This window comes from Phaethon aethereus (assembly GCF_964289735.1).
Source record: "Phaethon aethereus genome assembly, chromosome: Z".
NCBI lineage: Eukaryota > Metazoa > Chordata > Aves > Phaethontiformes > Phaethontidae > Phaethon > Phaethon aethereus.
The window spans coordinates 54524185-54551048 of record NC_138577.1 but is presented as its reverse complement, the minus strand read 5'-3'; the positions used below and the strand labels follow the sequence as shown (position 1 = coordinate 54551048).

Genomic DNA, 26864 nt, shown 5'->3' with positions numbered 1-26864 from the left:
CAGTAAAATCCCTAATATGCTGAATTTTCTGAACTGCTGTCAATAGCTAGTCATTGCACAATGACTAGCAATGTTCCCTGAAAGTGTGTGGGTTATGAGTTTTTTTTTTTTTAAAGAAAATGCTAAGAAGGTACTTAGGCAGGCAGAGATGTCTTGAATATGGCTTCTGCTGTGTTGTCTTTTGCTGTGCTACCTGACTGGGGTTTTGCCACTGGTAGCAATACTAATCGCTCAAGCTCCCATCTAAGTCCTCAAATACCTGAACACTCAAATCTGTTTTGCTAACTTGGCAAGTTTATTTTTAACTAACGAATTATCAGGCATTTATAAACTGTTCTACATGTCTGTGGAAGCTACTGTCTTTATGAGTAGAAATCTAAGTGAAAGGTAACTGCTCGCTTGGATTATCACCGTGTTTGAAGTACCAAAGATTCAGACTATTACATCTTTGGTAAGATTAGTGATGTAATTAAGATGTAGAAGGTTATAAACTGCTTTCAGTTTTAGAATTTGCACTTTCACTGCCCTTTCATAGAATAGGGGCTATTGCAAAGCATTAGTTAAGAGTTGGGCACGATAGTTTCCACACTAGTTTATGATAACCCTATTACCATCCTTACTGCAGCAGAGGACTGGTGAGGAAGAACTAGAACTGCATGCAATATTTAAAGTTCAGATGTACTACAGGTGTGATTTTTTTCTTGATTGTTCATTACAAAATTATTTTTCTGGTTTTACAATCTTTCTCTTGAACTGTTACTGTGTAACAAGGTGTTAGTTTTCTGAAGGTATTTAGGATAGGCCTAAAAAAGAGTTCTTTCAAGTGTAGTGAGAGATGTAGACAGCATATGGGTTTTTTTTCCTTATTACTTTGCTTTCATAGGCACTGAGTTTCAATTGTGTTAATTCCCAGTTCCTAGGTCTAACAAGATTCTTTTACATGGTTTGATAGGTCTAAATAGCAAATTGCTTTTCTTAAGAAGTAACTGTTGCAGTTACTTTATGCATACAATAAATACATCTAGCACTTCTTAAACCTTTTATTCAGATCATAAGAAATGTCACAGGTGAGGTGAGTGAGGAATCCAAAAGTTCATTCCAGTAGGGAAAGTGGAAGGCTTGCTCATCCAAGAAAAGACTTGTAGTCTTTAAAAATTACGGGAAGTGTTAACATCTTCTGGGGTGAAATGGTTAGTTATTCTGCTTCTGTTTGAGAACTTTCTTTAATATGTCCTTTTTATTTTATCCACACTCTGGCTAAGGTATGTTTGAATTAGAAAAGGAAAATGAAATGCTCATAAGCTTTTCTTCCATGTATTTTTTGAGCTGTGTTAAGTATGAAAATCTTCTGTACTATCAAGTTTTGTACTTGAGTAGCCGTAGTCTTAACTGTGTGCAGCTGTAGAGTTAGGCTACTTAGGAGAATCATCTCCACAAGTAATGATTCTTCCACTGTTGAGACAGCTGGTGTGTGCTACATCTGGATCAATACCGGTTGCTTCCCTCCGCAGAAAGGAAGTTCTTAAAAATGGTGATGCCTATAAAATTAACCTTTAGGAGATAGAAACAAGAAATAGTTATGGTAAGGCGTAGTGAACAGCTTGGCAATGACACTGGAAACTGCAGTGAAGGAATACAGAAGATGTGTGTAAGACTTCTGCACTTGTGAAGAAGGGTTCCACTGTCCGTGATGATTGCTGCAAACATCTTGTGCTGGTTTTGGCTGGGGTAGAGTTAATTTTCTCCATAGTAGCTAGTATGGGGCTATGTTTTGGATTTGTGCTGAAAACAGTGTTGATAATACAGAAATGTTTTTGTTATTGCTGAGCAGTGCTTACACAGAGTCAGGGCCTTTTCTACTTCTCATCCCACCCCACCAGTGAGTAGGCTGGGAGTGTACAAGAAGTTGGGAGGAGACATAGCTGGGACAGCTTGCCCCAACTGACCAAAGGGATATTCCGTTCTGTATGACATCATGCTCAGCATATAAAGCTGCGGGAAGAAGGAGGAAGGTTGGGGATGTTTGGCGTTGTGGTGTTTGTCTTCCCAAGTAGCCACTAATGTGATAGAGCCCTGCTTTCCTGGAAATGGCTGAATACCTGCCTGCCGACGGGAAGTGGTGAATGAATTCCTTGTTTTGCTTTGCTTGCATGTGCAGCTTTTGCTTTACCTATTAAACTGCCTTTATCTCACCACATGAGTTTGCTCACTTTTACCTTCTGATTTTCTCCCCCATCCCACTGGGGTGAGGAGTGAGTGAGAGTCTGTGTGGTGCTGAGTTGCCGGCTGGCGTTAAACTATGACACATTTCTAACCACAAAGCTCCTAGCAGATAAAACGATGATCCCATTGTTGAGTCTTCGACTGTAGCTGCTCAGGACAGAGACCCACTGCTGTACAGAATCGTTCTGTTGGTACCTTTGTTGGTGAAAGATGGTTCTTGGGCAGCTTCCCTTATTTCCTGTCCTCAGTAAGCATGTTAAATGACAGCACCGTACTGAGTATCAGAATATATAAGTACAAAGCAGTTTTAAATGTAAGCAGCTGTTATCTTGATTAAATATACTGGAATGCCATTTTTATATTTCCTTGCAGAAATTTGGGCTTGAAAAGATGGGGCTCTTGGTTTTCTGTAACATTTTGATAGTATTAGCTAGTTAAAACATCTTCAATACTGTATCCTACTAAGACAAGAAAAAGCTACTGTTGTGAAGCCTTTCTAAGGAATTTGTATGAAGAGAAGCCTGTACTATCTTGACATGTGCTAAACCCATAACTAGTCAAACTTGAGAGGTGGAAAAAGAGCAATTAAATGCTCTAGTCTCAGGTACTTCTTTGGCCTCCTCTCTTTGCACAAGAACAATGGCAATAGGAAGGATTAGTTAACAAGTTAGTTACTACTTGGGACATGCCAAACCAGGCAGACTGCAAAGAAAGCGGTCTGCCTGAAGAACAACGGTGTAGTCTTAGATACAAACTTGCTGGTTGTCCTGTCTTTTCCTTGGGGCTTCCATGTTGTGATACTTGAAAAGAAGAAAGAGCAGAAGAGTTCATATGGATTTATTCTGGTACCACCTGGTACAGTTCATCATAGCATAAATATGTTGCCTTTAAGATGGTATCTAGATAAGTTCACCACAAATAAATGTGCTGCATGACGTAACAGCACTATCAAGAATTCTCAGTAAAACGAAATAGCAATTTTTACCAATGAGAAATTTTCCATGCACCAGTGTATTTCAAGTTGTGTGTGAAAAATCTTGGATCTTTTCTGGCTAACAAGTATTTTCTCATTACTAATCCACTTCTAATAAATGTGGAGGCTATTCACAATTGGCACAAATAACTTATTGTTATGATCCAGTACTGGAGATGAAATAGTAGATTATCTGTACTTTTCAGTGCACTGTGATACAGCAATGGGAATTTGTGTAGGAACAGAATTTAACTGTTTCTCTGCTGAATTTCTTACCAGTGTGTGATAGAATTGTCAACATGTAAATGTATCTAATTTTTCTTTTATAGTGCAAGTGAACACCATAACTGTGTGTTCTTTGGACTGATTAGATAAAAGACACCATTTTGATTAAAAAGTTGTGTTTGTAAGAGCATTTCTCATCTGAGATGCTAAAACCTTCTCTTTTCTTTCCCCTTTTGTTACACCCCCTCCAAATCAACAGTGTGTTAGTGTTATTTACTGTTTATGAAGATCTTATCGTACATGTATTGCTGCTCTAAAGTAGCGCTAGTGCATTTTTCTCCATTCAGTATGTGACTTGAGTAGAACCATTGTTTCCTCATGAGCAGAAGCATGAAAAATACTATGCCTGCTTTATTTACAGCTGAGACCACAGTGGTGCTTTCTTAATCTTGCACTAACAGGCTGAGCTTGGAGCCTTATGTAATGGAATTCTTTTGTGCCCACACTTTGTAATATCTGGTCTCACTGGTGCTTTATCAGGCACCCACTAGCGCTGATAACCAGCAGTAACCTCTCAGTTATTACATTTTTGCCTGTGCTTCAAAATATTTTCCTAAGAAATATTGCATAGTGTGGAGAGACAAGACACACGGAACAAAACTTTCTTGTGTTCATAGCGTGCATATCTTGGAGCTGATCTGGTAACTGATAACTCAGAATAATCAGTTGTGAGCCACTGCCTCCTTCCCAGAATACAACAGGCTGAGCGATGGGCTTATTTGAGCAAATAATAGAATATGTAGCTATCTTGTGATGGTTGAGGTTGGAAGTGACCTCTGGAGGTCACCTTGTTGATGTGTGCAGGTTCTACCAGTACTCGGCCAGCCATGGTCATATGCTGAAGTATATAATTGCCTCTTACACAAGATTCTAGGATATTCTCCACGTCCTCTTAAAACCTAAATGTGCAGTAAATGAAAACTTCTAGCTTGTTGAAAAGAAAGTGTTGTGACTCAGTGTTACAGCATTAACTACTTCAGTCACATACAATGTTTCAGTATTTTAGGACATGAAGATACAGATTTCTTCTAGCCCTTCCTTGATCTTCCCTGACCAGTCTTTGCAAAGAACAGTTTAATTGTTTCTTATTAGAGACATGACATGCCTTTTTGTAAAAGCAGATGATGTTATAACATGTTGGCAGTTTTCTGGCTAAAGCATAAAAACTGCATAGATAATGTAAATGGGAGTTGTTTTATGCAATGCTTTAAAATTGAGTTTGTTGCAAGTATAATGTGGTGCTTTTCTATGGAAAAACAAGAATAGATTTTATATGAAGGAATAATAATATACAGGTATGTTGTTGCGTACTTGGTTGGACGTTTTGTTGTTGTGGTTGTGAACATCTTTATTAATCTGTCCTTTGTTTCAATGTTTTGTTTTTTTTTTTTTTTTACACACACACATCCCCCCATTGTCTGCGGGAGAAGCAGGGAGAAACTTGTGGTAAGTGCTGCTGGAAACAGCAGCATATGATGAGGGAGACATTAATATCTAGAAAGAGATTTGAAACTTATTCTACATTTCTAGGAAAGTCATCTGAAGGATGAGTTCTCAAGAGTATGGGAACCGGGCAGTATTAAGGTCATTCTTTTCTGTCGTGAGCTTCAGGTGTGTCCGAGTTCGGTGAGGAGCCCAACTAGAGGGCTTTCCATTTCCTCAGTCCTGTTTTAGGCAGGTCAGCATAGCCTCAGTAAATGAGAGTCTTGTAGCTATATGTATTAAATTAAAACTAGTTAATTATTGTTCTAGTTCTTGACATAGAGGTGCTAGAGTTAATTCTGTGTAAAATCTTAAATGTAGCAGCATGGTAATTCTGTTTTTCATCCTCACTGTTCTTCTTAACACTCTGAATGGATCACACACCACTTCTTACTTGATTTGGTTTGAGTGTCTGAATACAAATAATCAGCAAATCAATAGATTCATCTGGTCAACGGTTGTGCAAACCTCTCAAGAAGTTACAGCCATTGTTCTGTTCTATCCAGAAGACCTGCATTTCAGCAAACTGTCTAATTCCCAGTTAAATTTCTTTTGTCCTCTGTTTAATGTATATAATGTAGCACATTATATAGATACGTACACACACATATATGTATTATATACATATAAAATATATATCTAGTTTTTTTCCAATCTCTTCCAGAAACAAGAAAATATTTAAGAAAACTATCTGTTAAAGGTAGTGATCTGCAAACTGATCGTGATTCTGCCTACTGGTGGAAAACATCTACCATACAGTATCTCCAGAAGTGTTGTAGGTACACCTCTTTTTATGAGAATTGCATAATGCAGAGTCAGTGACAGAAGCACTGACAGAAGTCTGTGCTAATGACTTCTGAATAAAGTTGACATAATGTGATTTTTATTTTTTTAATCTGTTTGTATGTTTACTGCTGATGGTAAGGGGATATGGATGACACCATAAGTGGCAGTTCTATAAATATTTCCTCTGGACTCATTAGTGTATGAGGAGGAATTCAATAAAGTATCTCACACTGAACTTTCTTACTGTGTCCATTCAGCACAGAACATACTCTTGAAAGCATAATTTATATCTAGTCTATTTTTGTGTCCTATTTAGCAAGTGGGAGCTGTTGTGGTTTAACCCCAGCTGGCAGCTAAGCACCATGCAGTTGCTCTCTTACTCCTCCCCCTGCCCCCAGTGGAATGAGGAGGCAATTCAGAAAAAAAAAACCAAACCCACAAAAGGTAAAACCTGTGGATTGACATAAAGACAGTTTAATAGGACAGCAAGGGAAGAGAAAATAGTAATAATACTCATAAAAGAAAATGCAAAACAAGTGATGCACAGTACAGTTGCTCACCACTTACTGACCAATGCTGAGCCAGTTCCTGAGCCATGGCACATGTGGCCAACTCCCTCCGTTTTATATATAGATCATGACATCATATGGTATGGAATACCCCTTTGGCCAATTTGGGTCAGCTGTCCTGGCTGTGCCCCCTCCCAGCATGAGACACTGATAAATCCTTGACTAATGTAGGCACTACTTAACACACTGATGTTTTAGTTGTTATCAACATTATTCTCATACTAAATCCAAAATACAGCACTATACCAGCTACTAGGAAGACAATTAACTCCATCCCAGCCAAAACCAGGACGGGAGTTTTGCCCTTCACCTCATTGGGATTGAACCTCTAATCACTTAAATGTTTTCTAAGTGCTCTGGGATGTAGGCTGCTTCACAAATACTGCTTAAGCTGGTTTGTTGAATAGTGTTCTCTGAATGGTATTCAGGGTCTTTCTAGTATATTCATTCTTTATACTTGTTGCTTTGGATAACTAACATACTTTGCTTAGAGTGCTTCCTGCGGATTTCTTACAGCACGTGTAGTGTATTACTACGTATATATGTAGTAATATATGTACATATACATAAAGAGTGTAGTAACTATTTAAGTTGAGTTTAAATGTCTAGGTGTTTGCCTGGCTTGGCAAAACAAAACTGCCTCTTGAAAAGCAAGCATGCAACAAGTGTGTGTACACACATATTTTTAATATGTAGAGAACAGTTAAGATTTCTGCACTGTAAGTTGAATTGTAAAGAAAAGCCACAAGTTAGTCTTTATCCATAGGACTGATGATTTCTGCACCTGTCATCCCTCCCTTTTAAACAGGGAAGTACGTTTGGGCAGAGTTCTGTTGCCTCTTTCCCCCTGACATGCCACTCTCCCACCCTCCTTTCTAGCAGCATCACCTTACAATGAATAGTGGAATAGTTTGCAGGGAAGTGAATAATTTATTTCCTGAAAAACTGATCTAATAACAGCTAAGTCTGAACTACAGGAAATGCTATAAGCTGAGACCAGTAACTTGTGTTAGAACAGTATACACTTTCGGATTAAGAAGTAAAACTTCCTGTTCTGTAGAAGCTGCTGCATTTGAAATAGTTTAGCTCTTTTTCTAAAAGACCAGGTATTTGTTTCTTAGAGCTGTAGAACTGATTTCTAAAAGTATTTATTACTCTGACTGCTAACAGTTTGCTCTAACTGAAGCAGAATACCTAAGTTGTGTAAGTTTGTTTTATATTCCTTGAAATCTGAAAGATGTGCCTCATGCAAGGAACATAAAGCTTAAAAATTCTGCTGTGTCATCCTTTAATTCTTTAATTTTTCTGTTTGTACAAGTAGATAGGGGTTTTTACATCATGTGTATCAAATGCCCTCTCTACTCAATTAATGACATAAAATCTAAACTTTTTTTTTCCCAAGGAGCCCTTTGAAGATGGCTATGCAAATGGTGAGGAAGGCACACCAGCTGGGGAAGCAGCTGCCACTTACACACCTGATAGCAAAGGGGTGGTCAAATTTGGCTGGATAAAAGGCGTATTGGTAAGTTTGATATATTGTACTTCAGTTTCTTACAGATATGATCTTTCTAATAATCTTTTTTTTTTTTTTGAGAAGGATTGTGTTAGCTCTGTATAAAGAAAAGATTATATGTATGAGAGATGTGAAAAATGCCATAATTTTAGGAAGGGTTGCTCTTACTTGTATTGAATTGTAAGGGAGTAAATACTTCAGGACTTCAAGTCATGAAGGGATCATGGTTCCTTAGCACAAGTTTTGAAGTTGCATAATTTCCAGGAAGGGAAAATAATGTGTAACTATTCATATGTATTAGAAAAATTACATATGAATCTTAAGTGACAAAGACAAATGCAAATGGAGAGAATAACTTAATGTCTGTTCACTTTGGATCTGGAAGGTTGTGGACTGAAGTGTTAGAAAACTTGATTTTTATTTATTTATATTCAGAGAAGTAAAAAATACTGTGTTGAGGAGAGTACCTACCTGTATGTGGCAAAACTTGACCAGGATAGTGTCAAAGTGCTCAAATTTTGTTGAACCCTTTACAAAAAGTTATCTTCTCCTAAGCTGTGGAAGTCTTAACACTAAATACAATATAGTCATGGTGGAAAAAACAGAGTCTGCCCCCATTTGGAGTAGTGAAAAATTAAGGGTGATGTGGGGGATTTTATTACAAGTACATATTAATTTATTTTTAATATTTTGTCAAAGAGAAACCATGACTAATACATACTTTCCAAAGCTATAAGAATTTATAGTTATGGCTGCAAATGCAATTAGTTAAAACATACTGAGCTTGAGCATTCAGAATATCTAACTTCAGTTCAATAAACTTCCACTGTGTATTAGCAGCTTCCTTACAAGTCTTGAAGTAGCCATATTTTCTACCTTGGGAGAAGGAGAGTGCCTGTGGTAACTGTGAAACAGGTATTATGGGCTTTTGTTGATGTACCTTGACCAAGGACAGAGTTTTTAATTTTAAAGCTGGTATCAAGCTGACTTGGAATTTCTCCAAACCCAGTTACTGTATTGGACTATTTTTGTAAGCAGCGGTTCTGAGTATTGAAGAGTTATGGGATAAATGTTGCTGACCATTTTCTTCCAAAGTCTATTTAAAAGTTTCAAGGAGGATGATACCTTCTTTTTCAGTGGTTTGAAAGTTGCAGTTAGTATTTCCTAGTAGGCATAAGCCACCTGGGTGAATATTTCCAGCTCAAGTGATTTACATTTTGCAAAAGACTCTTTAAATCTCTGAAAACTTTTTTACTTTTGTGATTTGGAGAGGTTCTTGTCTCCCTTCTAGTCATAATGACCAGATAAACTTTTTGTAGGATTGATATTGTATGCTTTAGATAAGAGAGACACCTAAGACCTGCTGTTAGTCTTCTGTCTAAATCCCGTACAGTGCAAATTCTATTTTATTGAGAACTAAGAGTTTAAAATAGAAGGATAAAAAAAAACCCCACCCATCACCCCAATCCCCGATCCTGTTAGTGTGCAGCTGTGTTTTCAGATACAAAAGTTCTAGGGGTGGGAAGGTGTGAGCATTGTTTGCTTCTGAAAAAAAAAATTAGTAGGATATTGCTTTAGTGCATTTTTTGGGGGAGATGTGAATTTGTGTTGTAGACCTCAATCATTGTAGACCTCACAATGTTATTTTCAGTCGTGTATTCTGTAGTATGAATTTTGGATCCTAGAGGTTGGGGTCTAAATTTATTTTTATTGTTTGGTCAAGACATACTACAAGTGTCAGATACTGAAGTGTTGTAACTTTATTTCTAAGGTAGTAACTTTTTAATCATATTTATTTTTATCTTTTTATTTTTTTTAATCAAATCTAAACTTGTCTAATTAGAAGTTTTATTCTGAAACAATTTGAAAAGTTGTGAGGAAAGACTGCAAGATAACTTCAACATTAAAAACTGAAATGAAGAATTAGTGGAAATGACTGCAGATGTAAGACCTAACCTATGTAAAATTTCTGTTTTACCTTAGGTACGATGTATGTTAAATATTTGGGGTGTGATGCTCTTCATCAGACTATCATGGATTGTAGGACAAGCTGGAATAGGTATGTGTACTAACACTATAATTGTATTTCAGTGACTTTTAAATGTGATCCAAAAGAATTGTTAATCCTGAGCTTACACTTTAAACAGGCATGGAAAATGACCTTAATATTGCCAGTTTTTAAGGTAATTTATCTTTATCAAAACTTTAAGCAGTATGAAGTTACTTAGACTTTTTCATTTAGCTACAAGGTATGTAATTTAAAGTTGACATTTGTAAGTCTTCAGTGAACTGTGGAGGTAAACTTTTGATCGCTGGGTATTAAAGTCTATGTATAGACTGTGTAGTGTAAAACCAATATTCTTCAAAGTCTTAACTTAGTACTGAACTGCAGAAAATCTCTCATCTGCAAAAGGCATGCGTTTCCTAGAAGCTCTAGGATACAGCTTTTACCCTTCTGATTAAAGACAACATTTTTGTCCAGTTTGCATCCTGGAAACTTCTCTGTACAAAAAGGGAAGTGAAGAAGCCTTTTGCTTGTCTGTACGGGACCACACAGAGTAAAATTGTCTTGTATTTATAAGGCTAATTCTTTAAACCAAGTTACGTTGAAGATTTCTACATTTTAATACTGGCGGACTTACAGCTTTTTTCCCCCCTTTTTCCATAAGGTCTGTCTGTCTTGGTTATTGGAATGGCCACTGTTGTGACAACTATTACAGGACTGTCTACTTCAGCAATAGCCACAAATGGGTTTGTAAGAGGAGGTAAATCTACTTTCATAAAGCTTGTAAAGCTTTCATCACTCTGAAGCATACACCTTAAGTATGTAACCTCTAATTTATTTTCCAATTTTTTAGCATTAGGGAAAAAACAGTATGGATGGAATGTAGGCAAGAGTTAGTTTTCTGAGGTGCAGAGTCTTCCCTATGTTCTGTATTTGACTAAACAGTCATGTAAGTAATGAAAAGTCTGTAAATAGCCCACTAATTTGGTTTGACTAGTGGCTCTTCCACTGTGGAAGAAACATTATCTATTCTTAATTTTTGGAGACTCATACCCAGGAATGAGTAGGGTCTTAATAATCACCTGCACTTGCACTGGTTGGTTAAGAGTGTGCATTGTATCCTTTTATGTGTTCATGTCCTGAAATAAAACTTACTGATGAAAAAATACATCCTATAGATAAGCTATATCTGTATGAGAGCATACAAAAAGATACTTTTGTTCTATTGTGATTTTTTTAATACACAAAAGAAATTCTCCAAACTCTTGATTATCACCAGCTTTCCTGAGGGTGATGATTTTCATTCTCTTTTCATGGTTTTTGTACTGTTGTGAGCAATTTCTACAAAATAGTTTGGTAAGTGGTTGATGTCTTTGACATGTTCAGACTACTTCATGACATTACAAGACTGTTACTAGTAGAAAATGTGGTGGAATTAAAACAGAAGCTTATAAAATTCTCTTAACTGAGAATGAAGAGAAAAACCTCACTATCACAGAGTAAGCAGACCCAACAGGAAGGATCGGCTATGAATCTTAGCTTTATGTCAAGCTTGGTTTCTAAATGCCTTTCCTGTTTTTTTTAAATTGTATTATACATATTGGATTTTCCTGTTCTTATGAGAACCATTTTTTTTATTTAAGAGTCACTCTTGCAAAATAATACTTTGTTAGAAAATTTTAACTGCTGAACAGGAAGAACCGTAGAATAAATTCAGTTGTTCCTATGAAAATCTTACATTACAGTAATATTTTGTTTTTAATGTTAACATTCTCATTTGCAAAGTATGTCAAAGCTGGGTACCTACATATGTTTTGCACAAGAGATGTAATGCAGTGTAATTAAGGATTTCCTGTTGCAAATTTTTAGTGTGCACTCAATTACTACAGACTGGCGCTTGGAGGATTTTGTTGCTTCTAGAAAGCTTAGCCTTAAATTGGAGGAATGTGCCTTTGCTATTTTTTTTTTAATTTTACTCTTCTCTAATGCTGTAGAGACTCTATTTTCCATTTATCATATGCAGTTTGAGATGTTGTATTTGTCAAGCTCAAAAATACAAAACGTAGGTTCTGAAAAATAGAGTGGCCATGTGATTGTTTTGAGAGTCCTGTTGGAGGGCACAAAATTCCCTTGACAACAGAGCTTTAAGAAACATGTCATGGAGGTTTGAAACTTGAGTGGATTTATTACAGAATACTTTGCCAATTTCTTGAGCCATAGCTGATGAAAACGTATGATAGTAGAACTAAGCACAAATGGTTTGAGTAGTTTGAAATAAGAAGCCCAGTAGTAACGGCTGCTTGTGCTTTACCATTTGTTTTTTCACCATAGAACTGTTTGCGTAGCTGAATAATACGATGTGGTGCATGAGTCAGGGATTACTTCCAACTGGTGTCTTTTCTTAAAAACTTGAAATGTATTCCTGAATCTTCAGCATGCCTGTCCCTAAAATACTGAGGTTTGAGTTATTTTCTAATACATCAGAGGAGATGCAAGAATAACTAACGTCTTGTTCATGTAAACTTTAAATTGCTGATGACTGTCTATTCTTAGGCTCTTTCATGTAGTGTTTTTTTGGTCTCTTTCTTTCAGGAGGAGCATATTACTTAATTTCCAGAAGTCTGGGGCCAGAGTTTGGTGGTGCCATAGGATTGATTTTTGCATTTGCTAATGCTGTTGCAGTAGCAATGTATGTTGTTGGCTTTGCAGAGACAGTTGTGGAGTTGCTCAAGGTATATGGATGATAGTTGTTACATTGATTACACCGTCCTCTATGCAAGTTCAAGCTGTCATCTAATCGTAGAATCATAAAATGTTTTGGGTTGGAAGGGACCTTTAAAGGTCATCTAGTTCAACACTTCCCAGCTATAAGCAAGGACATATTCAACTAGATCAGGTTGCTCAAAGCCCCCACTTGAATGTTTCCAGGGATGGCGCACGTACAACCTCTCTGGGCAATCTGTTCCAGTGCCTCACCACCCTCATTGTGAAAAATTTCTTCCTTATATACAATCTGAATCTACCCTCTTCTAGGTTAAAACCATTATCTCTTGTGCTATCGCAACAGGCCCTGCTAAAAAGTCTGTCCCCATCTTTATTATAACCCCCTTTAAGTACTGGAAGGCTATAATAAGGTCCTCCTGGAGCCTTCTGTTCTCTAGGCTGAACAACCCCAACTCTCTCAGCCTGCCCTCATAAGAGAGCTGTTCCATCCCTCTGATCATTTTTGTGGCCCTCCTCTGGACTCACACACATGTCTTTCCTGTGCTGAGGGCTCCAGAGCTGGATGCAGCACTGCAGGTGGGGTCTCACCAGAGCGGAGTAGAGGGGCAGAATCACCTCCCTCGAACTGCTGGCCACGCTGCTTTGGATGCAGCCCAGGATACGGTTGGCCTTCTGGGCTGTGAGCGTGCATTGTTGTCTCATGTCCGGCTTTGCATTCCCCAGCACCCCCAAGTCCTTGGCAGGGCTTCTCTCAATCCCTTCATCCTGCAGCATGTATTGATACCGAGGGTTGCCCTGACCAGTTCAAAGACGTGGAATGAGGTTCAAGGTTACTACTGATATATCAGTACAATACTACTGTAATTCAGTAGCTTTTTGGTAAAAAAAGAAATTGTAATTGGTGTCAAATGGAAACTTCCCACATTGTTATCCATTTTGAAAAAACAAAGCGTATACATTTGTGGTAAAGTCCAAGCTGGCTGTTGAGAGGAGAGGCAGTACAGATACATAATGCAGAATTGTAAGTTGTTATTGCTGAGATTCTTATTAGTGAACTCTTTCTTCTAAGTGCTAGTTGTTTATATTAAGCTCATTTTCAAAGGACTTCTGCTTATTAAAAACAATTCCTTAAGTTAAACACAACCAAATATTATTTGTCTGTGGGATTTTTTTGTTATATGTAATATTGAGAGGAACTCAACCATACTCTTTGTAGATGGGAAGAAGTTTAGAATACATGAAAAGAATTAAGAGTAATAGTGAACAACAGGTAATATTCATGCGTAGGTGCGAGATGGTAGCAGTTGCCTTGCTGATTAATCTAATTCTCTGGCAGGTGAAAACAGCCCATTCTCTCTGGGAATGGGTTATGAACAGGAATGATCATTGCTATTTAGAAGATTCAGTGATTTAAAACAAGGCAAAAAACAAATTAATTGTGTCCATACAGATAATTTAAAATGAGTAAATTTGTGGTATAGAGGTTAACTCTATTAATAAATTACAGTCAATAAAATGCTATTCTGCAGTAGGGAAGAGAAATACTTGATAAAGTGTATGACTTTCTTTTTTTTGTTAGGAAAATGGAACGTTGATGATTGATGAAATGAATGATATCAGAATCATAGGGGCTATCACAGTGGTTATATTGCTGGGTATTTCCGTTGCTGGAATGGAATGGGAAGCAAAAGTAAGGAACTATCACCTTTTCTTTTATTCTCTGCTTCATAATTTTGATTCCACTTTCTACCTCATCTGTTTTGATTTATTTTTAATGTATTTAGTGCACTCAGTATTGCATGCATGGTATGTTAGAAGTCAGTCAGTGGGCAGTTTTTATGTAGTATCTCTCTGTCTAGCACTAATGTGTGTAGGTCTGGACAGCATTTCACACCTTGGAGCACTTTGCTCCACTTGAAGCTTAAGCATCTATGAGAACCTAAAAACCAGCATGATCTACTCTTAGTGACACTGTCAAGTAGGTCAATGGTATTACCCTCTTCTGGGCAACTACATCACAACAAGAAAAGGTAAGGGCATTATCGTGGGAATTTTCCCTCACTGGGAACTTCAGATGAGCTCTGTGAATGGAAAATACAGGCTGGAGCTGAAGCCAGTCTAAAGTTATGTAGTTTCTGCTAACTCAAAACCAATATTCTTACCTTCCCTTCTGCTCCCTTCTGGTTTTGTTTTCACTTGGAAACAGCCAGACGGTGCAATGCAATCACTAGGCCCAGCATTGAGAAGTGTTACGAACACTGGTGGTGATGAATGTGTAGGAGGGGGAACCTACTTTCCTCATCTTGTTGTGGCTCCATGGTCTTAGGTCAACTCTGATTGTGGAAACAAATACATAAAGATCCTAGGATACCTTAATGTAGAGGTTGCCTTATTAGTTTTCTGCTCTGCATTACCAGGCAGTGTAGCTTGCTCACTGTTTCCTGTACCTGGTAGGCTCTTTTCTGAGTATCTGTCCATAGTGTGCTCAGTTGGTCCCCCTTCTCTTTTGATACTTGGTTCACAGTAGCTCCTATTTTCTGCAGTGAGAGACAACTGAAGGAGGTTCTTTGTGTAAATGTTGTAACAGTTTCTTATGATCCTGCATCAAGATGATGATGATACTCATAATTGAAATGAGAGAGGGTTTTTTCTTAGTGTTGTTTCCAACCCTAGAAGTCCCTAGGGATTGTAGAAGAAGGAAGTGAAGATCAGGTATATTACTTGGATCTACCACAGGGAGAAAAGAATCTACAGAAATTGACTTTGGCATGTACTTGTAAATCAAACAGCACACTTCTGTAAAAATTGTTTGCCTTTTTCAGGTAGTTCTTTCACTGTCTGTAACTTAGTTTGTAATGGTATCTTTATGCAGCCAATTTTGAACAATACTGTGCTCCTTAATCTCAAACACTTAGTTTTTCCTTTGAATGAATTAGTTATTAATCCTCTGGCCACTGTCACTTAAAGTCAGTAGAAATATCTTGCTTTTGCTCTGTAGTGTGAGCAATTCTGTAAAAATAGCTTCCATAGAAATACCCCTGTTTAATGTTTCTATATCAAACCCAAACTGTGATACCACTTCAGCATCATCCTTATTAGGAAATGGGTAGCTTTCAAAAATTCTGTGCTCAATGAAAAAATCAAGGCTTGTTGGCTTGGTTTCTGCATCATGGAAGGAGGCAGGTAGGAGTGATGGTTAGCAACAGAACCTGTCAAACAGGCACTTCATGTGGGTTAATGTAGAGCTTAGCATAGCAAAACACTAATACTTGCCTTTTGATTAAAGTATCTATGATGTTCTCCTATGCCTTCCCTGTGACTTGGAGAATGCACTGGAAAATGGGACAAGGGAAATGTATAATAATGCCTTTGAATAGACCTAAAAGCTAAGAGAGACTGGTATTCCAGAGGAGCCTGCTTAAGAAATGACTTTTCACAGTTTGTGATCCCTTACCACTCAACTCCTTGCATTGAAGTCTTAAAAGCTCATTCAGAAAATGCTCTTAGCTTCAGGGAGAAGCCTAGGTTTCTTACTGGATAAAGCCACCTGTGGCAATTGCTCTGTGGTAATTTCATGTTGAAGCTTCTGGGCTTATTGAAGACTTCTGTAAGCACTTGGCTGCATCCTTACACCTCTCACCTATTCTCTAGACTGGGCAAAGGAGAGATCTAAATATGATGCACAAACTGGTTTCTTCAGGTGGTCTTCTAACTCTGCTCTTTGCTGTCATACTCTGTTTATCGCTGTACTACCCTGTTTTTTTGCAAGGCTATGTGAACTGAAAACTTTGCTTGGTAACAATCAGCAATGCCACAGTACTATTTCGTATTAGGTTCTGATTAATTAATTAAGTTCTTAATTGCATATTAAAAGCCTGGAAAAAAATCAAACTACTAATAGCTTCCTCCAAGCCACTGGCATATGCCTTTATAAGGAATCAAGCAACACAAAAGATAACAGGGCCATGTAGTTGCTTATTTAAATGTAAAACCTGAACCATTTCTTAAATGCCTAGATTTATCTTTAGTCATACTTCTGAGGCACTGGATGACTTAAAGTACTTCTTGTTCCAAGTGTAGGGTTTATAATAGATTTATTGAATAGTGTCTGAAAATGTAGGTTGTAATGAAAAAAGTCTCAAGAAAACTAGAAATTAAAAAGTAATTGTGGTAATCTGCAATTTAATTTCATAAATAAGGGTTGAGAACATAATAAAATCTACTCCGTTGCATAAAGTAGCAAAAAAAAAGCAGTTTGATTCCTGATGTAATAAAATTCTTAGTAAAGCAAATATTGTGTACTAATGTATAAGGCAAAGTATTATGATCATGGTTAATAAGGCAATACTCCTAGAATTCGTGTGCATTTAGCTTTTTTTCTTGTGAATTTCTCCCAATCTACTCAAATCCATTCCCTCTGGAAGGCTAATAGAAAAAATAGTTCTTTTAAGTATTTTGTCTTTGGAAGTATAACTATGAGGGGTATGGTTCGAATGGGTGTTAAATTTACAAATTCTGTTTCTTTATTAAACATACTGATTGGTGTTCTCTCCAGCTTGCCTTGTTTGTTTGTGGAAAAGAAATTGAGAAGACTAAACTGAATTTGGAATCAAGTAAATATTTACATTTTAGAACACATCATTGAAGCTTGAAACTGAGCAAATTCTACTGTCTGACTGCAATCATTATGTTTCAGGCACAGATAGTCTTACTGGTGATCCTCATACTTGCTATTGGAGACTTTGTCATAGGAACATTTATTCCTTTGGATAACAAGAAGCCTAAAGGTTTCTTTGGTTATAAAGGTATGTTGGAACAGTTAGTATTGTAAACAGTAGCTTTGCAAAGAGGAGACATGCTATTGTAATTAATTTAAACATCTAAAATAGCTTATAGTTGTGTTTTAACTATAGAGATTTTTTTTTCCTAATTCTTTCAAAATTCTGCAGTTTTGTTCCTTAAAGCTATTGGGCCAAAACTTGTCCTGCCTGCTTAATAGCAATTCCACTACATTTAAAAAAGCAGGATGATACTGTGTAAGTACTTTTTCTAGTTTTAAAGGCTGTTTAAGTTTACTGTAACTTTTATTTTGAGTTGAAGTGATGACTTAAATGTTCTATGCTTAATTTTAAGAAGATCATACAGCTGTGACTTTCAGCTTTTTCATGGAACTAATAATGGGTAATGGGCTAATACTGCAGCTTCTATATGAATATTGATAGACTTACATCTTTTTCTACAGCTGAAATATTTATGGAGAATTTTGGACCAGATTTCCGACAGGAGGAAACTTTCTTTTCTGTATTTGCTATTTTCTTCCCTGCTGCAACTGGCATACTTGCTGGTGCAAATATCTCAGGTGATCTTGCGGTGAGTAGTGAATTAGCAAATATTGTTCACAAACACTGAGTGTACATTTATCTCTGTCGTCACTGTCCACTGACTTTTTTCTTTCAGGATCCTCAGTCAGCCATACCTAAAGGAACGCTGTTGGCCATCTTCATTACTACATTGGTTTATGTAGGAATTGCAGTGTCTGTAGGTAAATAGAGAATGTTTTTAACTTTATCCTTTCACATTCATTCTGAGGGTGTGTTTTGGTACGGTTTATATAATTCATTATGTAAAGTCATTATGTAATTGACTTTCATGTATGGGAAAGTAATATCCAGAGGTTTCTAACTTGTATTGTTGGAGGTTCAGCTTTCAGCTCGTTTTATAATTTCCTAAAATTAGTTTCTAAGACTACTCATTGCTTCAGACAAAAGATGATGAAAGACTTCATATGGATGTTTCCTCATTTGTTGCAGTTACTTATGGTAAAAGATCTACAATTTAGCAGTGGGATAATCCCTGGATTAGAAGAATGTGTTTTCAGAAAATACTCATTGAACAAACACCTCTATTGGTTTGAAGATGATGTAGTCATCTACTTACCTGAAGTGAATCTCTCCCAGTAGAGGAAGGAGAGCTTCATCTGGCCAGCACACTTGCAGAAGTGTTGTCATGTTGAGAAACATTGTCTGTAGTTTTCTTTTCATGCGGAAAGAGACTCTCTTCCTGGTCTTCCCCACAGCAAAGTGGCTTGAAATTCTCTGTAGGAGTTGCCTTGGGTTTTGGTGCTCTCTGTATGAGTTTTGCTCAGAGCACCAATGGTTAACCAGGTTTTTCCCACCCATAAAATAATTCTATTTTAGTAACCTTAAGAACATAAGTTTATAATCATATCTTGCATATTTCTTCCGTATGATTGGAAATGTTTGTATTTGTGTCTTCTGTGATGGAGTGACTAGCTGGGTAGATGAAGGGAGAGCAGTGCATGTAGTTTACCTTGACTTCAGTAAGACTTTTGACACTGTCTCCTATAACATCCTCATAGTGAAGCTCAGGAAGTATGGGTTGGATGAGTGACTGAGATGGATCGAGAACTGACTAAGCAACAGAGCTCAAAGGGTTGTGGTCAGCGGTGCAGAGTCGAGTTGGAGGCCTGTATCTAGTGATGTTCCTCAGGGATCAGTACTGGGTCTGGTTTTGTTCAACATCTTCATCAGTGACCTAGATGAAGGGTTGGAATGTACCCCCAGTAAGTTTGCTGATGATACAAAACTGGGAGGAGTGGCTGATACACCAGGAGGCTGTGCTGCCATTCAACGGGATCTGGACAGACTGGAGACTTGGGCAGAGGGAAACGTCATGAAATTTAACAAGGACAAGTGTAGAGTTCTGCACCTGGCGAGGAACAACCCCATGCACCAGTACAGGTGTGGTTGACCTGCTGGAAAGCAGCTCCATGAAGAAGGACCTTGGAGTTGTGGTAGACAATAAGTTATCCATGGGACAGCAATGCACCTTGGTGGCCAAGAGGGCCAATGGTATCCTGGGGTGCATTAAGAAGAGTGTAACCAGCAGGTTGAGAGAGGTTATCCTCCCCCTCTACTCTGCCCTGATGAGGCCTCATCTGGAGTATTGTGTCCAGTTCTGGGCTCCCCAGTTCAAGAGAGGGAACTTTTGGAGAGAGTCCAACAGAGGGCTATGAAAATGATTAAGGGACTGGAACATCTCTCATATGAGAAGAGGCTGAGAGACCTGGGGCTCTTTAGTCTGGAGAAGAGAAAGCTGAGAGGGGACCTTATCAATCTCTATAAATATCTGAAGGGTGGCTGTCAGGAGGATGGAGCCGGTCTCTTTTCAGTAGTGCCCAGTGATAGGATGAGGGGCAATGGTCATAAACTGCAGCACAGGAAGTTCCACCTCAACATGAGGAAAAACTTCTTCACTGTGAGGGTGACGGAGCACTGGAAGAGGCTACCCAGAGAGGTTGTGGAGCCTCCTTCTCTGGAGGCCTCCAAAACCTGACTGGACACGTTCCTGTGCAACCTGCCCTAGGTGATTCTGCCTTGGCAGGGGGGTTGGACCAGATGATCTTCAGAGGTCCCTTCCAACCCCTACCATTCTGTGATTCTGTGTCACACAAGTAAGTTTCTGGCAGCAGTAATCAATTTTCTTATATGAAAAACCTTGCCCTATCTTAGCTGTGCTTCATCCTTTTGAATGAAATTCTCATTTGTAAGAGTACCATTGATCTTACCACTAATGATACTTCCTTTCCAAAGATACCAATCTTGCTAGTCTGCCTCTGTTGGCTAACATTGTACTGTAGCTCTGCCAAATAGTTGCTCTGTAGTGATTGTGCTTTATGCAGCATAATGACCTATGCTTATTTCCTAATTAGATTGACCGCATAGACCTCTGCTATCAAATTTGAATACTTTAGAACTTGAACCCACATGAGAGCAAAATGCTTATTAATATTCATTTGGTAATGGACTACTTTGATCATCTTTCAAATATTAAAAAACTCATTTTTCATATTGCGAAAGGAACAGCTTGCAAAACCAACTGAACATGAAATTGTTTGATGCATCAGAAACGTTCTGCCTTAGTTGCCTGCTATAACTGACACTTAGAATTCTGCTAGTTAGAAAAGGCCAGTGCTGTTGCAGAAGTCAGAGATTATGTCATGAGTGAAATGTACCTTTTTTTGAGGCTTTGGATCAGAAATCTGACAAATACAAATACTTTCATTCCTTTTCCCACACACTATTCCCTACTGTAAATTTCCAGAGTAGTAATAAGCAAGTCATTAAAATTTTGAAGGGGCTAGTAAATGTCACCGAGTAGTCATGTCTGAAGATGATGTTCGGAATTTCGCTCAGTATTTGCATGCTCTGTAGTAAATAAGAGGGTGAGTAGAGGAAAGCTGTGAGTCTTACTACTAGAGCTAGGCAGCCTATTTAAAAAATAACAGCTGTGAGGAGGTGTGCAGTTTCATATTTTAGCAAAGGACTAATGCAGATGGGCAGGTGGCAGGATGAAGATAGCAACTTCTACATCAAAATTCTTGAAAGGCATATTTCGAAGAACAACATTTATTGCCTTAAAAACAAGGGAAGCTCTAATAAAAATCCCAAACTTCTGAGTAGGGTTAAGACATGCTTTCTGTACACAGGGAAGTAAAACGAATTAATGAGAGCCTAACAGTAGCTGCTTGTAGCACTGGAGAAGTTAAGCAATCTCAACTGTAGTCTGAAGGACTCAGAGTAGTATCTCTGGAATTCTTGCTTGTTCCATGTAGTTAGGAGATAACTTGATATACATGATCTGTTAAGCTCCTCAGGCTTATCGCATGGCAAAACTTTGTTTGACTTTAGCAGGAACATGCTCATAAATGCCAATAAAAAGATGAAATCCTGTTTTCACAGGAAAGGAGACCTAGAGGTTCTTAGGGAAAATGTTGCCAGAATCTTATGAATAAATAAAACTTTTCTGAATGAGAGTTAAATAAAATGTCTGGACCCTTACTTATATCTAAATATCTTCTGCTGAGAATGGAGCCTGCCCAGATGGCTTCTGTTCTGCGTTCACTTACAAGTAAGGCTTACATGAAGTTTGTTCATAGTGCCACTGTCCTTTTCTGTCATACTTTGACTTCGTGTGTGAAAGACTTGCCATCCCATTTGGATCTGAACTATGAAAAAGGGAATGAGGAAAAGGAGGGCTGTGATAGTGCACTGTAGCTATTTAATGGGTTGCTCAACTTAATGGGTCTGTCACTGCAATGTATTACCAACTACAGATAGTTCAACTATAAGTAAGTATATTGTTACATCCATCACATATTGCTTGAATGGCTGGAGCAAATACTTGTGTAGTGGAGAAGAAACTTTTTAAACGGAATTAAAAGCTCTCTGTGAGAAAACAGAACAGCAGCAACAAAAAACCCACATACCCACAAGAAAAGCATAAGACAGGTGATCAGTATAGTAAACTCTTAATGAAATTTAGCCAATTGGGCTTAAGTAACTGAAAAATAAATCTGAAAAGTGGAAGGATTAAGTAATGTCTGCCTACCATGACCGCATGTTATACTGGACAGTTATTCAAGTTCTAATGGCTCAGAAGCTATCTAAATATGATATAGGTATTTAGGAGTTCATTTTCCCAGTGACAGAGAGACAAATTACACAAATAACAGGGATTGTTACTGGAGAAACTTAAACTTAAGCTTGCAGCACATCTGTGACCTCCTTATATTGCAATTAAGTAATTCAGGTCCTCAGCAGTCATGTGGTTCTGTCCCTGGGACCTCTTTGTCATTCAAGTTCCTAGATAACCAAATTAACGGAATTCCATTGGCTACTGCTCTATAGATTTCCCTCTTCTCTTCTCCACTCTTTAGTTAATTCCTGTTCCCGGAAATACTTGCTGGTGTCCAAACAATTTGACTACCTCAACTCTTAAGCTATAGATTGTTAGATAATACTTAGTCTGCTCTAGTTTTTGTTCTTGGAGACAAAAAACCATAAAGTAGATCACTTATGGGCTTTTTAGTACTTTTTAGTTTTTCTTAGTAGTTAAGGGCTGAAATGCTGTGTCTTCAGCATTTTTTTGACCAGTGAAATTACAAATAATCATAGATAAATTGAAGACAGCATTTTAAGTGATAAACTTACAAAAAAATGGCAGGAATGGGACTGTGTAGCCTTGTTTTTCACCTAGAAACCAACTTAAAATACCACAGTCACATAGGAGGTGGCTTGTTTAAGCTTTGGAAGATGGCTTGCAACAAGCAAGTTTGCATGACAAACGACTTTTTTTGAATGTCTGAGCCATATTGACTGGAAAAGAAATAACTGCAACACTATGCACACCTGTCTACATAAATCTGTACATATGCTACAAAAAAGCATTCCTCTAGGAAAATTGGCAAAAAATAAAATCAAGTGATAGTGCATAATACTAATTTCAGTTAAATACTACATGGAAACTCATGATTCAGAGAAATAATATCTTGAGATAAAATTGTTGCAAGTCTATTGACATTGTTTTCCTCTGTGCGAAAAATTTTGTATTGGACTCAGATTTCTTCAAAAACTGAAGATCATCTCAGGCAAGAGAGCAATTAGTTTGCTTGTTTGTATTTGTTCTTCACAGTGAAGATGTGCTTATTACTGAAATGTATTAAAAATATAAATACCATATTTTAATGTTGCTCTGTGAGAATGCACTTACATAAAAAGGGAATTGAGCTTGCCTCATGTCCTAAGTTCAGGTTCAGTCTGTTAATGCCTTTTTTTGTAATTGTGTCCACTCTAGGTTCTTGTGTTGTTCGAGATGCCACAGGGAACGTTAACAACACCATTGTCACTGAGCTGACAAATTGCACTACTGCAGCTTGCAAATTAAACTATGATTTCTCCTCCTGTCAGACAGGGTGTCAGTATGGGCTGATGAACAATTTCCAGGTATAAAACTTCTTCCTAAATCTGTTTATTTGCTGTTGTGCTTGTTGTGTTTTTGAATTGCATATGAAGAAAAATCATAGGCTAAAAATGCCTATCTCCATAAATATAAGATTTATCTGGAATATTTAAGTGGTACACTAGCTAATATGTAGAAGAACAATGTAACTATGTTAAAAACTTCTGGGTGTTCATACACAGGTGGTATAAATATTTACTCTTCATCAAACCTCTGCTTAGGTTAGGGGGTGTGACTACAACTTTCTCTTTTTAGATATCTGAATGTCATCATTCAGTCATGTGGATAGAAGTACTCATTGTTCAATAGTGATTCATAGTAATCATAGGTAGCCTCTGTCAAGAACTTGTTCCTTAATTTTTTAAGTTTCTTAGAAAATATGCTGACTTTTTAAGGATGTTTTACATATTTGTCACAGTATTCTCTTTAGTGGTAACAATGTTGTGGATTTTCGTAAAACCTGTTGTTACTGTATTTAAAAATTCTCTAGAAGTCAATGGGTAATTCATAGTCCTCAACTTATACTTCACAGGTAATTGGGATGTCCATGAACTATTCGTAATGGATTGAAAGAAACAATGGAAAACCTATTTAATGGCAATAGACTTAAACTTGCTTTATATGGTAGTTCATCTTTGCCCTAAATTTTTCTAATAGGTGTACAAAAGTTGGCTAGAGATCAGGCTGAAATCCATTAATGAAGAAGTTGTCTGGCATATGGGTTTTGATCAGAAATACATGTGGTACATGTACTCCTTACATGTACTATTTCTGTGTTAGGCTGACAGCCTTACCTGCAAAGCTCATCAAGAAACCTATTTTGTACATGCTGAATTAATGTTGCAGTGCAGACCATTCTAGTGGAATAATTTGAGTATCTCTTTGGTGTTGCTTTGTTCTGGTTTAGACAAAGTCCATATTTTGAAACACTTCAGAATTGCTCTTGTGCAAAATCTGATAACTTCCTTAATTTGTTTAAGCTTGAAAGAACCCAGTATATCATCATATGTACAGCTGAGAATAGTGTGGAACAGGTTTCCTCTGATTGTATCTCTCTCTTTAAGTCGTAACTTCGGTGAGGTTGTTTAACATCAATGTTGCTTGTGCTTCTAGTTAGTCAGTCATTAATGTTCTAGTTTCTTAGCATTTGGTCTAAAGAGTACTTCTGTCTCCCAAATTATTCTTGCTTCTCTCTGTGGAAAAACTAGTGGGTTCTGAATGGGAAAAGTCACTTTCAAGGCCAGGGGCTGCACAGGGAATGCAGTGCCTCTTACGCCCCCCTTTTTGTTGGGCTTTTAAAAACTTTGTTGTAGAGACTGCATAACATCTCTGGGCAACCTGTTGCAATGCTTACCCACCTTCTCGGTGGAATTTTGTTTTTCTAATACCCGTTGGAATTCCCTTGCTTGTTTTTTCAATCATCCTCACAGCTTTTGCTGTGCATCTCTGAAGAGTCTGATTCTGTCTTCTCAGAAGAGGTTAGAAGGAGATCGTTTATGTGAGAGGCTGCCTACCTATGGATAAACTGTTGTCCATTTTCTAACTGAACTGCCCTCAACTTAGTAGCTGTGAATAGTAGCTGTAAGGAGAAGGGTTTTTTTTATATGCAAGGCATGGGCCAGGGAGGCTCCAAGCTTGTGTACCCCTCAAGCTCTTCATACAAACATAACTTCTTTTTGTAGGTTAAATAACTCAGAACAAATACTTCACAAACATAAATAAATCCCTAAAGTGAGTGAAAATTGTTGTATTTGTCTTAGAGCTTGTAAGCATGCAGGTTCTGAGGTCAGAAGTGCCACATTACTTGCGTGCACAGCCTTATGACTTTATCACTTCAGTACACTTTGCCAGAAGAACTGAATGCAGCACAAAGAATTGATTTGAAGTTAGTGCTTAGGCAGCTCAGGTTTTGAGTGTGTTTGGGCAGCAAATGAATGACTTGTAGTATGATTTACCTGTGGAAAGCTTAGATGATGCTATAAAACTTAACATTGGTGAGACAGGCTTAGTCAGGCTTGCATAGTAAGACCCTCTTTAGTTTCTGTTGTAGTTAACACAAATGAATTGCAGGTCCTCACAGGCTTCAGACACTTCTTTGCTCAGTGTCAGTGACATTTCTGTGCCCAGACTGTCACCTTGTAGAAGAGCAACTTCAGAAACTTGATTTGAGCTCTGTAGCCTCAGCCTGGAACTTCCCTAGGATAAGTTATACCTTTAGGTAATTTTAATGCAGAACTTGGTAAACTTCGCATGCAAGTTGAAAGTAGCATGAAACTCTACTCTAGAAACAGTGTAAAAGTTCTGCTAAAGCATTCCTCCTACAAAAGGAAGGCAGCCATAAAACATTTGAAAAATGTTAGGGGAAGGGAGAAGTGAGCAATGCTTTGTCCACATTCTTATAAAAAAAAAATCTACCTTTAAAGAAGCTGCTGCTTCTTTTATGTGGCATTTTTTTCTACTCCACAATGGCTGGACAAAACAGCTGAAACTGTCCCTTTTCCCAAATATTTGAAGTGTAAGAAACTGTCTAAAGAGTAAATACCAAGCCTACACTGAGTCCATTATCAACTAGATATCTATCTCACCACACCAGTGGCAACAGAGCAATCCTTACTACATAATCAGGACAAGCTTGAGAAGTGGGCCCATGTAAGCCTCATGAGGTTGAACAAGGCCAAGTGCAGGGTCCTCCACCTGCATCGGGGCAACTCCTAGTATCAGTACAGGTTGTGGGATGAAGGGATTGAGAGCAACCCTGCCAGGAAGGACTTGGATGTACTGGGGGATGAAAAGCTGGACATGAGCCAGCAATGTGCACTCGCAGCACAGAAGGCCAACCGTGTCCTGGGCTGCATCCAAAGCAGCATGGCCAGCAGGTTGAGGGAGGTGATTCTGCCCCTCTACTCCCCTCTGGTGAGACCCCACCTGCCGTACTGCATCCAGCTCTGGAGCCCTCAGCACAGGAGAGACATGGGCCTGTTGGAGTGAGTCCAGAGGAGGGCCACCAAAATGATCAGAGGGATGGAACACCTCTCCTGTGAGGATAGGCTGAGAGGGTCGGGGTTGTTCAGCCTGGAGGAAAGAAGGCTCTGGGGAGACCTTCCAGTACTTGAAAGGGGCTTATAAGGAAGATGAGGACAGACTTTTTAGCAGGACCTGTTGTGATAGGAGAAGGGGTAATGGTTTTAGACTAAAAGAGGGTAGATTCAGACTGGATATAAGGAAGAAATTTTTCAGGATGAAGGTGGTGAAATCCTGGCACAGGTTGCCCAGAGAGGTGTTAGATGCCCCATCCCTGGAAATGAATACTGAAGATCAGGTTGGAAGGGGCTCTGAGCACCCTGATCTAGTTGAACATGTCTCTGCTCATTGCAGGTGGGGTTGGGCTAGATGACCTTTAAAAGTCCCTTCCAACCCAAACAACTCTATGATTCTATGATCTGTCCTTGCAATTCTCTCTGTCCGTTCAAGGATGAAAATTTT

The 26864-nt window shown here is 38.1% G+C and overlaps 1 protein-coding gene across 1 annotated transcript in view; it reads left to right on the top strand.

Moving 5' to 3' along the window:
- Positions 1–26864, top strand: part of SLC12A2 (solute carrier family 12 member 2) — a gene marked incomplete at both ends in the record, with an annotated part of 68506 nt that overhangs the window by 11909 nt on the left and 29733 nt on the right. Inside the window, 9 exons of the mRNA XM_082013372.1 lie at positions 7721–7840; positions 9815–9890; positions 10501–10596; positions 12429–12568; positions 14140–14250; positions 17257–17365; positions 17803–17930; positions 18018–18102; positions 23217–23365. Coding sequence (XP_081869498.1) covers positions 7721–7840; positions 9815–9890; positions 10501–10596; positions 12429–12568; positions 14140–14250; positions 17257–17365; positions 17803–17930; positions 18018–18102; positions 23217–23365 — 1014 coding nt within the window. The remainder of the gene's footprint in view (positions 1–7720; positions 7841–9814; positions 9891–10500; positions 10597–12428; positions 12569–14139; positions 14251–17256; positions 17366–17802; positions 17931–18017; positions 18103–23216; positions 23366–26864) is intronic.